The sequence below is a fragment of the Mchenga conophoros genome, linkage group LG5 (assembly GCF_057382185.1).
Source record: "Mchenga conophoros isolate Kocher_MC1m ecotype Shallow Benthic linkage group LG5, M_conophoros_male_GT1.1, whole genome shotgun sequence".
Taxonomy (NCBI): domain Eukaryota; kingdom Metazoa; phylum Chordata; class Actinopteri; order Cichliformes; family Cichlidae; genus Mchenga; species Mchenga conophoros.
In genome coordinates this window covers 17,051,229-17,068,641 of record NC_140530.1, presented here as the reverse complement: position 1 = coordinate 17,068,641, position 17,413 = coordinate 17,051,229, and the positions used below count along the sequence as shown (strand labels likewise).

At 40.9% G+C, this 17,413-nt stretch overlaps 1 protein-coding gene across 3 annotated transcripts; it reads right to left on the bottom strand.

Annotated features, from left to right (window-relative positions):
• Positions 1 to 352: 352 nt before the first annotated feature.
• On the bottom strand, positions 353 to 17,065 carry ikbke (inhibitor of nuclear factor kappa B kinase subunit epsilon). Of its 3 annotated transcripts, none has more exons than XM_085273665.1 (21): positions 16,873 to 17,065; positions 15,278 to 15,377; positions 14,906 to 15,043; positions 14,681 to 14,810; positions 14,422 to 14,603; positions 9,018 to 9,178; positions 8,750 to 8,860; positions 8,444 to 8,623; positions 7,370 to 7,569; positions 7,116 to 7,174; positions 6,910 to 7,001; positions 6,692 to 6,793; positions 6,198 to 6,255; positions 5,473 to 5,585; positions 5,307 to 5,383; positions 5,181 to 5,220; positions 4,975 to 5,076; positions 1,672 to 1,768; positions 1,410 to 1,501; positions 1,206 to 1,277; positions 353 to 1,116 (listed from the first exon to the last, which is right to left on the bottom strand). In XM_085273665.1, the coding sequence occupies exons 2-21, from the start codon at positions 15,374 to 15,376 to the stop codon at positions 1,053 to 1,055; spliced, it is 2,169 nt and encodes a 722-aa protein (XP_085129791.1). In that variant the 5' UTR covers position 15,377; positions 16,873 to 17,065; the 3' UTR covers positions 353 to 1,052. The 3 variants fall into 3 exon arrangements, with proteins under 3 accessions (XP_085129791.1, XP_085129792.1, XP_085129793.1); XM_085273666.1 differs by having other exon boundaries at positions 16,685 to 17,011; XM_085273667.1 differs by having other exon boundaries at positions 16,713 to 17,011.
• Positions 17,066 to 17,413: the final 348 nt, after the last annotated feature.

Sequence of the window (17,413 nt, the reverse complement as noted above, 5' to 3'; positions counted from 1 at the left end):
GTCAAATAAATAAATAAAAGTTGAAAAAACAGCAAGTATTTCCCCCCTAAATACCGCCTTTCATAATCAACAAATAACAAAGCTGGGATTTCCCCAGCATACACCACAGTGGCTAATGTCACTTTATAATGTCATTTTGGTCAGCTGTTATCGAAGTGTTAGCTTTAATGCCCTTCTGCAAAGAGAAAGAAGACACTGTGGTGAGTCCTGAGTTCCCCATGGTCGTGCTTCTCTTTTACAGGGATTCCCATGATGAAACACACAGAATTATTTTATCATTCCACTTAAAAACCAACAGGAACAGAAACAAATGTGGGTTAAAAAGATGAAATAGAGCAAATTCATCATCAAGTGGAATGATCAATCATTGGAAGGCCTTTTTCATCAAAAACACACAGACACAAAGAAAAACAGAGTCTACAAGCACAACCATTACCCTGTTTATAAGCAGATTTGTACAGAAACATTTTATACTGTTTTTTAATAATGTTTCTATATCCCAAATATAATCAAAACCTGCATACTAGTACACACTCTGTCTGGATAAATATACTATTCAAGGTTCTCCAGAGCCTACTCTTCCTCTTCTGTGAAACAAAGGACCACAAAAAACAGAGTAAGAGCTGACTATGCATTCATTGATCCTGGCTGACTATCTCTATGGCAGCCTATTACAAATACAATAACACTTAAGGCATTAATGAAGATTTTATTGATCTTATTACTGCTATACTCACACACACACACACACACACACACACACACACACACACACACACACACACACACACACACACACACACACACACACACACACACACACACACACACACACCTGAAGCCTATCCTCCTTTCTCTTTGTGCTTATCTTATTTCTAAATTGATAAAGGACATTTCATTGATCATTAAAGGAAGAGGAAGCAGATAAAAACAAACACTGTAGATGGTCCTTGAAAGGCCAGTACATTCATTAATGGCACTTAAGATGAGGTGATTTTCAGAGAGTGTGCGTGCGCCTTTCAGAGGCAAGATCCAGAGACAGTGGTCTTGTGTCACAGTGTAGAAGGTCTGGCCAGAGTCGGCTCCAGAGCTGCAGGAGAGTTCACGGCTCCCAGGCTATGGAACCACAGAAATACCATCAGCATCATGCTGCGTGTGCTTTGACAGATGAGATTTGTTAACAGTAAGGTGGTCACACCACTGACCTCTCTATAATACCGTTGTTACACTGTAGCTCCCTCACCAGAATCTCCATTTCCTCCTTCAAATGGTGCATCCTACAAAAAAGAAAGAAATACTGCAATGGCAGTCGGGAAATGTCTTAATTTTACACACACACACACACACACACACACACACACACACACACACACACACACACACACACACACACACACACACACACACACCTGGAGACCATCTGGTCATTGTCTTTGGGTATGACTGCTGACTGTTGTTCTGGTCTTTTGGACTGCAGAGTGTAAAGGATTCTGTCCATAACCTGAGGACGACAAATGAGACATGACATAGTCACTGACTTGCTCGACATCACTAATACAATAACTACTGAGCACAAACAAAAAGGCAGCACAGGAAAAATGCATGTCAGACTCCATGTTTATGCATAAGGTGTCAAGACTGTCTCCTAGGCATGAAAAGAGTGATACTGACCTTATTCTGGCACTGCTCACTCATCTCTAAGTCTGCTATTAAGCCTGCAGAGAAAGAACTGAAGTCCTGCAGTCGGGTCTGCAGCTCCAGCATAAGGCTGCAAACAAATGTAGAAGCACACTTGAGTAAACCTAATTGGTAACAGACAGGTTTTCAAACCCACACCCACCATCCTGCACCATTCTTGGAAAGACCACTCTGCTTTCAGTTATTAAACACCATCATTAGGCTGGTAACTAGGCAGGGTTTAAGGCTCAACGACCTCATAGAAATAACCTTTTCTTCAAATTTTTAACCATCAAGTGAATACCAAAAATGTTGTTCACCCTTGTGTCCTTTTGGCCTCGCACTCCTTCACCTTCTTTTCCTAAGCCAGAGTTTCCTGTTGCTCCAGTTATTCCACTGCCTGCCATGGGAAAGCTATCGCTGGCCACACGAGTAAACAAAAATGCCATCCTGTTCCTGTTTTAGTTGCTCAAGCATCAAGTAATTTTCCACGGAGATTGGATATCCACTGACAGACAGTGCTGCCAAATGAAACAAATGCTTATAGATAAACAATCATGGTGGTGGTGGGTTTTCTTTTTAATTTTTATTGTCCAATCACGTTATAACGACGATGAAAGATAATTTAAAAAAGCATTACTGAGAAAATGGTGGTTTGTACATGTGCAGAGGAGTTGTGTTTTGGAGATGATCACACAGGATTTAACGATATTAAAGAAGTTTGATATAAAAAAGATTATCATTGAATCTAGATAAAACCAAATTTTTGTTGTTTGGAAACCAAAAGAAAAATATCAAAGTAAAAATATGTGTTGACAATGTATATTTAAAAAAAGAGTGAATTAAATAAAATTTCTTGGTGTGATCATTGACCACAAGGTCTGTTGGAAACCACAAATTACTTATGTTCAAGGGAAATTGGCACCGGGCATGGCCGTCCTGGGGAAAGATAGGAAATACTGGAGAAAGAAAGCACTGCACATATTATACTGTGCTTTACTACTGCCGTATATGAGCTACTGTGTAGAGGTCTGGGGAAACACATACAAAAGTAATACACAAACAATAACAATAATACAAAAAAGGGCCACTAGATTAATAAATAATCCAGGATACAGTGACCCTGAATCCTCCCTTAGTTATGTTGCAATAGATGTAGGCTGCCGGGGATTCCCATGATGCATTGAGTTTTTCCTTTCCAGTCACCTTCCTCACTCACTATGTGTTAATAGACCTCTCTGCATTGAATCATATCTGTTATTAACCTCTGTCTCTCTTCCACAGCATGTCTTTTATCCTGTCTTCCTTCTCTCACCCCCAACCGGTCGCAGCAGATGGCCGCCCCTCCCTGAGCCTGGTTCTGCCGGAGGTTTCTTCCTGTTAAAAGGGAGTTTTTCCTTCCCACTGTCACCAAAGTGCTTGCTCATAGGGGGTCATATGATTGTTGGGTTTTTCTCTGTATCTATGAAGCGCCTTGAGGCGACTTTTGTTGTGATTTGGCGCTATATAAATAAAATGGAATTGGATTGAATTGAATTCCAAAAGAAATCTGATAATTGTTTATAGAAAGAGAAGGTGAGTATAACTTAAGAAGGAAATGGAATTTTAAAATACAAAGTGTTAGAACAACTTTAAAAAGTATGTCTATCTCCATAGCAGGAGTTAAATTATGGAACAGTCTAACAGAAGAAATTAAAGAAAGTAACAACATAAACCAGTTTAAAATAAAATATAAAAAACACATTTTAAACAAATATAAGAATGAAGAAAACAGGGTTATCCCGGGGCGGTAATGTTGCTCGTAATAGTGTTTTAGTTTGTTTGTTTCATAATTTGTGAATCTGCCAATGTAACCATTCTGTCTTTATTTATATGAAAGTAACTATACTGTGGTGGGGCTTGTTTATTTGTTTTGTTTTATTGTTTGTTTGTTTTGTCTTTGCTTTAGCTTCATATGTTGTTTGTTTAATTTAAGACTAAAAGAAAATTAAATCAATGAGACGTAAAACTTGAGGGGGTAGGGACTAATAAGTGTATACTTCTGCCTACTCCTTTTCAAACAAAATAATGGAATGATCTTTTGTAATGATTGTGAATGCACATGTTTGAAATAAAACTGAACTGAACTGAAGGAGGGACCGTGGATATATTGGATAAAGGATATAGAATACTGAACTGCCAGCCAGGGGGAAAAGAGGAGGACCTCAGAGAAGTCAAACCTTAAGATTAGGCTTAAAACCTTCCTTTTTGATAAAAATTATAGGTAGGGCTAGATCAAGTGACCCTGAATTCTCCCTTAGTCGCGCTGCAATATGCCTAGGCTGCTTGGAGCCTCCTATGAAAAACTCACCTTTTTCCCTGTCCATGTGTTTATACAGCACTCTGATGTAATTATTAATTATTATTAATCTGTGGCTCTCTTCCACAGATTTCCTTCTCTCACCCCCAGCCGGCAGATGGCTGCCCTTCCCTGAGCCTGGTACTTCAGGAGGCTTTTTCCTGTTAAAAAGGAGTTCTTCCTTCCCACTGTCGCCAAATACTTTCTCATTGGGGGTTTTCTGTTTGTTGGTGTTTTCTATGTTATTTCTGTGCTATTGTAGTTTTTTCACCTTAAAATATTAAGCCTTACCTTGAGGTAACTCTTGTTGTGATTTGGAGCTGTAATAAATAAACCTGAAGAAAATGTCACTGGATTCAGCTGAAATCCAGCAACAAATTGCAGATGGCTAAATCAATCAGTATTGTGTGTCAACTATGGAGACATTTCTTCATGGTGGAAGTAAGAATTGTTTTCTTTGTGTGTTTTTGTTTGGAACACATATTGTGTATTATAGAGGGTGGATAACATCTTTGCTTGCTGCTGGTGATGCTATCATCCAAAGGAGGACGATTGGAGTAGGGAGCGAACCACCCAGCCTTATTATGGTCATTACTTGAGCCAAAAAGAAGGATAAGTCACCACGTATTCACTGGATAATGACTTGTCAATCACAATCGTTTGTCTGGTCAAGGTGGCAAAAATTCTCAGTTTGAGGCTTCACAAGCTGCGTGGCTCCACCCATCTTTTATACCATATATGTTTTTAACCTGTATTTTAAATTAAAATGTTTCTACTCTACTTAAACACATTTGAAAGACAGAGAATCAAAGTGCATAAAGTACGTAACCTGTATTCCATGTTACACAAATATACAGTGATGATGACCAGGGTTAATCAATAACATACAATATCAGCTTTGATCAACTGTTTGAATGACTGCTAAAGGTTATTTTAATGAAGGAGTAGCTTGCTCTGACCTGTTCCATGTTCTTGTTGAGTCTAAAACCTCTTTGTATCTCTGCACACAGTCTTCTCTGAACAGAGATTTCACTCGCTTAATGTGGCTCGACAGGTGGATTCTGTCAAGGAAGAACGACAAACAGATTACACGACAGCGCAGGTACTTTACAGGCTGGGGCATAGCTGTGGGAACACAAATCCATAATCACACACACGCACTCACTTCTCAAACTTGTGGATTTGCTCATCATTGTATGCTAGCTCTGTGGGAAAAAGAAGAAATCTGTCAGATGAATAATATGAAACACAAACAAGAAATTTATAGTATCTATAGAGAAGCTGTGCATACTGCCAGTCAGCCTGTCTTTACGATAATGCTGATGAATTGCTGTTATCTTCTGTAGCAGCATCTCTATCTTCTGGCAGCTATAAGAAAAGAAATTAGTTCTAATAAACACTTATAAATAAAACCAATTGTCCATTCTGCAGTTTTGAATCCCTGCCCCCGATAGTACCTCTTATCATTGGCCAGAGTCTCTGACAACTTGGCCTGTTCTATCTGCAGTTGATCAAGTCGGTTCTGAAACTCTTGGATACCAGCACTGTACAAAGGTAGGTGTTGATGAACCTGAGGAGACAAGCATCTCAGATTCTTACACACAACACATCAACAAAGCACAAATCTGTGCAATCAGTTATGATTCAAGCACTCACATTTAGGGGATTCAATATGAGACCCATCAAATATAAGCTATGCTGTCTGCCTGTCTCTCATGATATTGAATTTCAGTCAACTGCGAGGGAACTCTAACTCCTTTGCATACCAGGTTTAAATCTTACTATAACACTAAGGCAATGTGCCTGTTTATATATAAATTCATAATAAACCTAAATTTAGCATCCTCTAAAATTTGAACTACAATACAGTATCTTATAATTCTAGTAGCAACTAAATATCCATCTCAAAGACACTCAATCAGTGTTAATATTTGCCAATAGGTAGCATAAAAAGCAGGATGATTATATCTGCTTTCCCTCTATGATGTTTTTAGAATAACAGCATGTAAATCAGGTGCACCACAAACTGCAGCATCCAGTACTACTACTACAGTACCAGCAAAAAGGTATTAAACCTTCACAAAGACAAGACATAATTTGAGTTTTAATTGTACAGTTTTAACTGGGACCTGTATAACTGCATCAGTCGAGCTTGTCTCTGTTTTTTGCTCTTGGTACTCACCTGCCGCAACCTTTGACCATTAGCAGCTGAGCCTTGATTTTCTGAAGTGTAAGGGTCTCTAAGAAATGTAGCAGATATTGGAGGAGAAAGGAAGGTTATAGGTTAAAGATGGCATTATTACAGTATCAGGAACATTAGAAATGTTTTGTGTCTATGTTTACACAAGACCTAGCCTCATTTGTCAAGATAAAAAAAAAAAAAAAAAAATCTACCTCAGGTAACAAGTATGCCCGAATTATTGCAAACACTGCACTTTACCATCTCGAGTGCACTTTTACAGAATAAATTTTCTGTGCTTATTCTAAAAACACTTACGGGTGCCAGTGCTACCCTTCAGCCTTCTAGTAGATACACTGTATGTATTCATTTGAAAATCCCAGGTGACTCCCTTCTTGAGCTATCACATTCACAAGATTTCCAGAAAACTTGCTGCAACAACAATACCTCTTCAGCCTTTTACAGCTTAGGGTTAAAAAGTGTGCAGTCAAACTTACAGTGTGCGAATCCCGTGTTCTGCATTGAGGCAGGACTGCAGTCTAATGGTGACCATGGCAATACTGTGCAAGGCTTCTCTGCACTCGTTGCGCAATTTCATTCTAAGAAACAAGAAAAATAGGGAAACGCAGAACATAAACTGAAGGGAAATAACACCCGGGAGGCCCAGAATTCCAAGAAGACTAACAAATAATTTTTATCTGTGTTTGTGTCTCACATGTAGCTGTAATATCCCTGCAGCAGCAACTCCCGGTGCGTGTGCAGCAGCCGTACTATCCTCAGATACTGGTGGACTACACCTACTACAATCTAAAAATAAAAGGGGATCGGGGGGAAAAGAAGGCAGATATGAAAAGTGTTTAGTATATAAAATAATATATTAAATAATATTTTAAACTACCGGTAATAACAGGGAGCATTTACCTTGGAGAAATTGTAATCTGCCATGACGTCAAACCTGGCCGGGATGACGGGACTCTCTGCTGCAGAGGACAAAAGAAATACATCGCAAAAAATATAGAATTCATGAAAATGTGCAATCATGTCTGTGCAACTGTGTGATAACAACTGCATGCTCACACCAAACCAGCTAAAATATTTCTGTTGAGACAGAAACTGACACCTTTTTCTCAAAACTTAACACACACATATTTCCGTTATGCAAGTCTCGGTCTTACGTTCTCTGAATGGCAGGCTGGTGTTTGCTTCATCAGTTGCATAGCTGAGCAGAATGAGGGGCTGAGAAGGTGAAGTTCGTGGAAGATTGACCACCTTCATGCTGCCCTCCAAGAGCAGGTCATGTCCGAGGTACATGTGATGTTGTTGCTGTACCCCTATACCTGTTTGAGACGCCACCTCTTCGAAGAAGATTGATACTCTGGTTGAGAAGAGAGACAGATTTTAATTTTGTTAGACACATTTTTAAATTTCAGGAGCAAGTTTGCTTCTTAAGACTGTTCTCAGTGCGCCTGGTCGCTGCTGTTTGGAGTGAAGCTTATTTAGTTAACTTCTTTCTTTTTGACTTTTCTCCTGGAGCTGGAGGCTTTGAATACCCTTTTGATTTGTTCTTGTCATTGGTGTTTTTCTTATTAATGTCCAAATCCCCACAAATAAAGTGTATTAAATTTCGGTGATTACATGTGTCAGTAAGTCTTTTAAACCTTTAGTTCGCTTCATAAACAATGACAAAATAATAATGGTCAGATTACCATAAAGCTGAGTTGCAGACATATTTTTATACAAAAATAAATGTAAAATAATTATTGTATTTGTTTTAGCTTTTTGTCTTTTTTTCAGTGCTGGCAGAGACAAAAACAGGAAACATGGGGTGAAAAAAGATGAGGAAATAGCAGCAGTTATGTTTGCATAAAAATCACTTTCTTAAATTACAAACGTAACATACAAATCTGCTCTGTCCTCAAACGCTCTGAGTTCTACTGCACAGATTCAATGAACTGAGAGTGAAAGGCTTTAAAAAAGCAATTTGAGATTACAGATATAATCCACAGCTCAGCACAGAATTTACTGGCATTACCACATTAAAACTATAACACATATTACACCTCATTATTCTGCGAGTTCTTCTGCTGCGTATTTCTTGTATAAATTCCAGAAAACAAAATGGTTTCACGTCATTGTCAGTAACAAATTCAAACTCTCATCAAGATACTGAGCTTGCACTACATTTTTTTAATAAACAAAAACAGCCAAAGGAAAAAAAAGGCCACCCATAAAGGCCTCTGCAGACTTACGTGTTGTAGTGGTGTATGTAGATGCAATGTGCCATGGCCTGCTGCAGAGAAAAGAGGTGAACTGCTTGCCGCTGCAACACATCTGTGGTGGCTGTGAAGAACTGGTCAAAGCACCAACACTTTTCCTGGTCAGCCTCCATTATACCTGCTAGTACTGGAACCAGCTGCACCCTTAGACCCCTACAGCCACAGAGACAGGGAGAGCAAGAAAAGGGAACAACAAAGAGAGACAAAAAAAACCATGAGGGTTTGATGGTGACAAGGTGTGTATAAATAGGATTTAGTTGTTTTTATTAGGTGGCATACTGTGACAGCTGGCAGCTGTGAGGTAGGTGATAGCTCCAGTCTATAGGTCCGCCCTCTCTCCGTTGTATTCCAGCTATCGCCCCCATAGGTTTCTCTGTGGTTATTTTGAACCTATAAAACAAAACCCCCAAAATGGTTCAGAGGAAATACATAAATATATGTCCTAAGGCACAGTTACTAACATTGATCATGGCTGGTACATGTAGATGTACAGATGTTAGCTGTGGTTTCAGTTGGGGGCTTGAAGAACTCTAATGTATTAACTTACATAATGGGCTTGTTCCTGCGTGGTCCTTCATATGGTGTGAAGGGAAGACTCCCAGTGGCAGCGTGGTATAAGGTCACACCAATACTCCACAGGTCGACACTCACCCCGTAAGATTTATGATGAGGCTTACGTAGCACTGCGCGCTCATACATGTCTGGGTGCTACACACACACATGAAGAAGAGAAAACAGTCAAAGCACCTTCATAGTGAGCCACAGTGCGCCATTTCGATCCAGCACTGTGTATCAGTCAAGTCTACATAGTTCACCTTTTGTTCTGATAACGCAGTGATTCCCTGGCTGGGGCCCCCTTGTGGGGTGCAAAGGTACCACAGATGGGCCGCAGAAACAACAGAAGGTCAGTTTGAAATTCCTCAGATGTATGTACTTTTATAAATATATTTATTTATATAAAAAGTGACTTAAAACTGGCGATAAAAGCTTGTGAGTTTGGGATATTACTCATTATTTTAGCCTAAAGTCGCTGCTCTTGTATCAAAGTTTGTGTGCCAGTGGCAGGTGGGTCACACATTGGCCTTTAAGACGTTACATATGACTGGGTAGCATTTGAAATTTATAGCCATAATCGTGTTTTTTATGGTTTTCTGATAAAATTTTCAAGAAAATACATCACTTGTATTTTGATTAATGAGTGAAGATTTAAGACTAGATGAGCCCCATGGGATTTTCTGGTTTTTAAGTGGGCTGCAGCACTCTTGATTTTAGGAATGGCTGTTATAACTAATAGATTTGACCACTAGATGGCTACCTAGTCCTGATCATGCAGGCTGCCTTTAAATATTCAAATTTGGGCTCCTGAAGATTGTCATTTAAATGTCACTTGGATACTGTCCACTTTGCTGTGAAATCAGACCCTGGTAACAAAACATTTTCACATCTACCTCAGGTTAAATCACTCGCAGAGGTGTTGGTCTCAACCTAATCTAACATAACACAGAGATTCACATCAGAGTTTACAAGGTAAGATATTCCATTGGGGAAATTGGGAAAAGCAAAATAGTTTAGTGGGGACAAGGCTGCAAGCCGAGTGCTGAAGGAAGCATTTTAATTATTGCAATATGAAAGTGTATCGATTTAAAGCTTTTACTTTAAAAATCAACACTCCTTGCGAACATGTTATGTTATATACTTTTTATTGACCCCAGTTATTAGATGGGAATGAATGCACTCTTTCACCACTGTACCTACAGATGGAAAAACGCATCATCATAAATGTTTTTAACTGTAGTGCAAATGGAGCATAAATGCAACGGACCATGTCAAGGCCACCTGCAGGCTAACCCGAACCTGAAAAAATAATATAAGACAACTCTATGTCCACTAACCACTGCTTGCTTTATTCTTTAGGCGGGATAGTGGACCTGCACAGAGCACTTGCTGTCGATGAAGGCAGTGTAAAAAACATGTATTTCAGTCAGTGAGTGGGCTACTCTTCCCTGTCCTGCTGTTCATCCCACAGACAAAAACGATGGAAAGTATCCACTACAGCTATTGTCTGTGCGTTTCCTGCTGTATTTTTTTTTAAATCTTTGATTTTTTTCCACATTCTCCCTTTTCTATTCTGGTCCACTCGACAGTGAATCAGCATTCGATTGACTCCTAGGTGATTCAAGTCCAGTGCCGTACAGTAGGATTTTGAAGGACTGCATGGCAGCACGTGTGCGGTGGCTAAAAACTCCTCTGTTTGCTGTCCTAATGGAAGCATGTACATCTGCTGATATCCCAGCGTTGGTGTTGTTTCTACATCATCATAGCAGTGTCGGTCGACAATCACCATCGCAACTGACCAATCATGTTGTCTGAGCATTCATTTAGCATTAGCCAAGCAGTTATCTAATCAGGGCTTTAGGTGCACCAGCACAAAAGTTAGGTGCACCCAAATCTTTCAACCGCATCGCTTAACACGACAGTTTTACATATTCACTTTTTTTTTTTTTTTTTTTTTTAAATTGCTGTCCATACAGACATATTGATTTGTAAATGATTAACTAACAATCTTGTCAGCACAAAGTTCTTTATTTTGAGCACAGTTCTACAAGAAAGATAAGTTACTGAAAAAGTGCTTGTGCTTAAAGTGCTTTGGCACTTTGCCACTCTTTGGCAATATTGCAGGCAATGTTAAACTTAATCATGATCTCTGCCTCCTCTGATGACCTGTTTCCTGCTGTGAAAGGCAGTGGGGAGAGGGGACACCTGGGCAGTGCATTTATCGCGGCATATAATGTGCTTTCTGGATACACTGTGCTGTCTCAGCATTTCAGTTCGAAACGTATTAGCACCAGTCACAATTGCAGTATTGCCGGCCATGGTCCTTCCACACAGTAAATGCAGTGCATCATGTTGTCAGCTTTATCTGTATCTTAGCCAGGGAAACTGGTCAAGCCACTCTTCTATTGTATATACTTTCCCCCTTTTGCTTTCAATGGGCTCTGGCTCGGAGTCAATCGTATGTGGCTCATTATCTGATGCTGTCTCTGGACCAGTGTTACAGAGGTTTTATTAGAGACACAGCTAGTTTTGCAATTTGGCATAATTTTAAAAAAGTTTACATTTCTTCAGTATTAAACAGCAGAAATTCGGTTTTCTTGTCAGAGGTCATTCTTGGGAAAAATACAATTTAAAAAAAACAGCGGCCGACAGCGCTGTACACGACTTGTTTGTAACAAGCGAACGAATAACGCAGAAAACAGATTTGAGATGGGAAACTGTTCTCAAAATAGAGAAAGAGCTGTGAAGGAAGTGTTATTTTATCATGGTGGAAGCAAAACAGCAAAAGTAAGAGGGAATTAATGGCAATGTTTATCAAATGTGAAGTGTAGTTTTGATCTTCTTCAGTGAATTTTGGTTGGAGAGAGACAACACCTGCAGCTTCACTGTGAGCTGTCGGCTTTCAGCCCCGACAGCGTGGGGGCATAAGTGCCGTTGGGTGAGAAAGCCGACTGTGGTGAGGCGTGGTCATCGATGCAGACGCACCTGCACAGCATCCGCGATCACGCCCGCTGTGTTAAAACACGGGGGAGCAGGGGTTGTGGGTTGGAAGTTGTGGTGTGATGTGATGCGTGGCTGGCAGCTTAAGAGCTGCAGCTGATAACAATAAATGGCTCTAAATGATGATCTGTGGTCCCACCGTGACTTATTCACACCACACCGACATCTCACAGATTCTGATGCATCGGGTCCATGCTTTGTGTTTACGTCTTTGTCCGGAATCCTTTTCCCTGCTCTCATTTACTGTTTTAGCTGTTTGGTGGTTTTTGAAATAGTTTTGTGAGGTTTAACTTGAGATTCTGGCGTTTCTGATAAAATATATTTATATTATATCAGGATTTAATGAATCAAATTGATTATTGACTACTCACCTCTCTCTATCCGCCTGCACTTTCAAACGTATAGACACCTAGGCCTACAGGAATATTTGGACCAGGGCCAACCAGAGAGGTCCCGCCCCTGACTATCTCTGATTGGTTTAGACCACGATATGGGCATAATGTGTGTCTGTTGTTAACCACACGTAGACAGAGTTGCGGAGACTTTTTTTACTCAAACGGCTGATCGCACCGGTGTGACCTAGGATATTTTTTAGTCACACCATTCAGAAATTAGGTTGCATGTGCGACCTAATTGGTCGCACTCTAGAGCCCTGCTAATGCTACTATCACCAGCAAACCAGCACTAAAAACATAATAAACTGTAATCAGTCTTCACTCACTTATTCGAAGGTCCCCAAAGTATTTACAGTGGGGCAAAAAAGTATTTAGTCAGCCACCGGTTGTGCAAGTTCCCCCACCTAAAATGATGACAGAGGTCAGTAATTTGCACCAGAGGTACACTTCAACTGTGAGAGACAGAATGTGAAAAAAAAAATCCATGAATCCACATGGTAGGATTTGTAAAGAATTTATTCGTAAATCAGGGTGGAAAATAAGTATTTGGTCAATAACAAAAATACAACTCAATACTTTGTAACATAACCTTTGTTGGCAATAACAGAGGTCAAACGTTTACTATAGGTCTTTACCAGGTTTGCACACACAGTAGCTGGTATTTTGGCCCATTCCTCCATGCAGATCTTCTCGAGAGCAGTGATGTTTTGGGGCTGTCGCCGAGCAACACGGACTTTCAACTCCCGCCACAGATTTTCTATGGGGTTGAGGTCTGGAGACTGGCTAGGCCACTCCAGGACTTTCAAATGCTTCTTACGGAGCCACTCCTTTGTTGCCCGGGCGGTGTGTTTTGGATCATTGTCATGTTGGAAGACCCAGCCTCGTTTCATCTTCAAAGTTCTCACTGATGGAAGGAGGTTTTGGCTCAAAATCTCACGATACATGGCCCCATTCATTCTGTCCTTAACACGGATCAGTCGTCCTGTCCCCTTGGCAGAAAAACAGCCCCATAGCATGATGTTTCCACCCCCATGCTTCACAGTAGGTATGGTGTTCTTGGGATGCAACTCAGTATTCTTCTTCCTCCAAACACGACGAGTTGAGTTTATACCAAAAAGTTCTACTTTGGTTTCATCTGACCACATGACATTCTCCCAATCCTCTGCTGTATCATCCATGTGCTCTCTGGCAAACTTCAGACGGGCCTGGACATGCACTGGCTTCAGCAGCGGAACACGTCTGGCACTGCGGGATTTGATTCCCTGCCGTTGTAGTGTGTTACTGATGGTGACCTTTGTTACTTTGGTCCCAGCTCTCTGCAGGTCATTCACCAGGTCCCCCCGTGTGGTTCTGGGATCTTTGCTCACCGTTCTCATGATCATTTTGACCCCACGGGATGAGATCTTGCGTGGAGCCCCAGATCGAGGGAGATTATCAGTGGTCTTGTATGTCTTCCATTTTCTCATGATTGCTCCCACAGTTGATTTTTTCACACCAAGCTGCTTGCCTATTGTAGATTCACTCTTCCCAGTCTGGTGCAGGTCTACAATACTTTTCCTGGTGTCCTTCGAAAGCTCTTTGGTCTTGGCCATGGCGGAGTTTGGAGTCTGACTGTTTGAGGCTGTGGACAGGTGTCTTTTATACAGATGATGAGTTCAAACAGGTGCCATTCATACAGGTAACGAGTGGGGGACAGAAAAGCTTCTTACAGAAGACGTTACAGGTCTGTGAGAGCCAGAGATTTTCCTTGTTTGAGGTGACCAAATACTTATTTTCCACCCTAATTTACGAATAAATTCTTTACAAATCCTACCATGTGGATTCATGGATTTTTATTTCACATTCTGTCTCTCACAGTTGAAGTGTACCTCTGGTGCAAATTACTGACCTCTGTCATCATTTTAAGTGGGGGAACTTGCACAATCGGTGGCTGAATAAATACTTTTTTGCCCCACTGTAGGAAACCTGGCAGAGGTTTGCTCAGTGAGTCCGCTATCTTACCAGATACTCTTCAGTTCCATAAATGGAGACAAACTTCTCGTCATCTTCGAGCTCTCTTGCTGCTCCAAAGTCTGTCAGCTTGTAAACAGACCTGCCGTCCTCCCCAACCTGCCGCATTATGTTCCCTGGCTTAATGTCCCGGTGTACCACTCCATTTTCCCGCAGGTGATTCATACCTTGCACTGAAGAGAACAGAGGGTGGAAAGTTTCAGGAACAGGTGCATAAAATTACAGACCGATACCACATATACACACCCACCTATACACTGCAATACTGTGAGGAACTCTGTTTCAGCGAGACCAAAGGCGTTTTCCGGCTCCTCGAGCAGGCTTAGGAGACTCCCTCCTGAACAATACTCCATCACCAGCACCTTCTGTTTAGAGGGCAGCTGAAAGGTGAGGGATTAACCGTGAGGTGTGCTTCTTTTACATGTTGCTAATATTTTTCTTTTTTTTTAATATAGATATCTTTTTGTATTCTTACCTCTTCCACGGTGAATAGCCTGATAATATTGCTGTGATTGAGTTTCCGGAGCATCTCGAACTCCCTCATCTGGACCTGGTGGGGGCGGTTGTAGCTCATTATGTTAAACACCTTGACGGCCACCAGTTCACCCGACCTCTGCAAACACGCATGCACATTTGCATCACAGATACATCACAGCATTGCGCAAATGTGTCAGCAATCAACAGCATCTCTGAAACCACAGCTTTTCTTATCGTACATCCTGGTATTGCTCTGAGCAAAAGAAGAAGAAGAAGAAAAGCAGGCTGAAATTTCAATAATGACGGCAGCACTGATGTGAATGACTTTTCCTGTGAGTACGATGAGATGATAAAACCATCCTGTGGTTACCTTATGGCGTGCTTTGTAGACGCTGGCAGTAGCCCCCTGCCCGAGGACATCGTCTACAGACCACAGGTAGCTTATTGTACTGGCTGTAATACCTGACATACTGGAAGAAATGAGAAGGGAGGGTTACTATTATTAGAAAAGCCTTGGGAGACAGAACCAAGGTTATCCAATCATAAAACAAACAAATGCTAAAATAAAGAGGTTAGTATCGGATAACCGTACGGCCTGCTGTTGTAGTATTTGTCAGTGCATTGCCATACTGCAAATTCTGGTGTCAATCTGATACCAAGTAATGCAGGGCCAGCATTACCTTTTGACTTGTAAAGGTACTTTACCTGGGGTATAGCAGTGTATCATGACATACGAGATGCACCAGGATCAATTTGCATATTCTAAACAAAACTCCTCTGTTTGCTGTCCTAATGGAAGATGTACATCTGCTGATATCCCAGCGTTGGTGTTGTTCCTACATCATCATAGCGGTGTCGGTCGACAATCACCATCGCAACTGACCAATCACGTTGTCTGAGCATTCATTTAGCATTAGCCAAGCAGTTATCTAATCAGGGCTTAAGACCAACTTTTTGCCACAGTTGCACTGGTGTGCCTAACTTTTTTCTTAGGTGCACCAGCACAAAAGTATTCTAAACAGATTTAGAGATCTCTAAATCATGGTGGTTTTTACTTTCTACAACAATTAGTTGTTAAAACAAAACCTTTCGGCTTTTCATTTATTGTGAAACTGGGTTTTTTTTGGGGGGGAGGCCTGGAATGTAAATGTGCCTGTCTGTAAAGCACTTTTGGTCATCTTTTATTAATTAAAATGTGCTGTAGGCTATAAACAAAATCAATGTGACAGTCAACACAACAAGGTTGAGACATCTTTCATACTGCATGACAGGCTCCAACCCACACCGAGACACTAATAAGGTTAAACGGAAAGGAAATGTTGGATAGATTGATGTTTGAGGTGAGGTTTTTTTATATTTCTAAAATAAATAAATAATTTAACACAATGCAGTGGGCTACATGTCAAACTGAGAATAGAAAAACAAAGTATCGATCCTATTATGCTAGTATCGATCTGACACCAATACCGGCGTTGGTATCGATACTTTCAATTTTTGAATCGATCCGCCCACCTCTAGTATTTGCATTTATTTATTGGCTTTAAACAGGCTAGTTGAGTTCATGTCGTCACAGCAGCCATTTTTCCCATTAAAAGCAGGTGTTACATTAATTAAAGCTCTGTCAGTAGACAAATACCTCCACGGATATCTCCACTAACACGATTTTTTACATTTTACTAAACTTCTACATCAAAGGCTCTATTAAAACGACGTTAATACGCGGTTAGCTACTTGAAGCTAGGTGTTTAATTAGTTTAGCAGGGCTCGCGCTACTAACCTATGTAGGAGCTGTAGCCGGACCTCACCTGGACCCGTTGCTGCTGCTCGTCAGTCGTCCTTTAATTTAGCCCTGACGGTTGGTTACTAACTCCAACTGCCCTCTGGGTTACTGTAAATCCAGCTCGTCTGAAAACAAAATACGCCTACGTGTGAAACTTCTTCCGCAGTTAGAAGCAGCTTTCATACCTGGAAGGGCTCCTTTCCGAACAGGTGAGACGCGGAGAGGAGGTGCTGCTGGACACGGGCTCAGTGTGCCGTGGGTCACTTTTTGTAACGGGGATCCAGGAGGGTTCGTTCAGAGGCAGCAGCTGGCCGCATTGCGTTATCGTTTGGGAAGTGCGGACTTCACGTTGTGGGACGGACTTTAGATGAAGGCGGAAATGTAGTTTCCCTCTGTGCCTGTGTGAGAGTGACTGCCGTGAGAGTACGCAGATCAGATCAGAGAAACTGGGGCTGGAAAACCCAGGAGCCATACTGGGAATATGTTTTTGCTAGAGGGAAGTTGTAGCAAAAAAACAAACAAAAACAAAAAACACCAACAAAACTTTGCTACTCTCTTACATAACCATACAATAGTTTTAAGTGTACTTGGTAATGAATGCTCTTATTTATCTCTGTGCATTTTGCTCCTTTCACCACTGACTTCCCCAAAGAATTAGATTAAAATGAAAATTGGCCGCTTAATTTTGCTGTTTGTGTGTTTTTAGCGCTTTATTAGCAAGTGTTT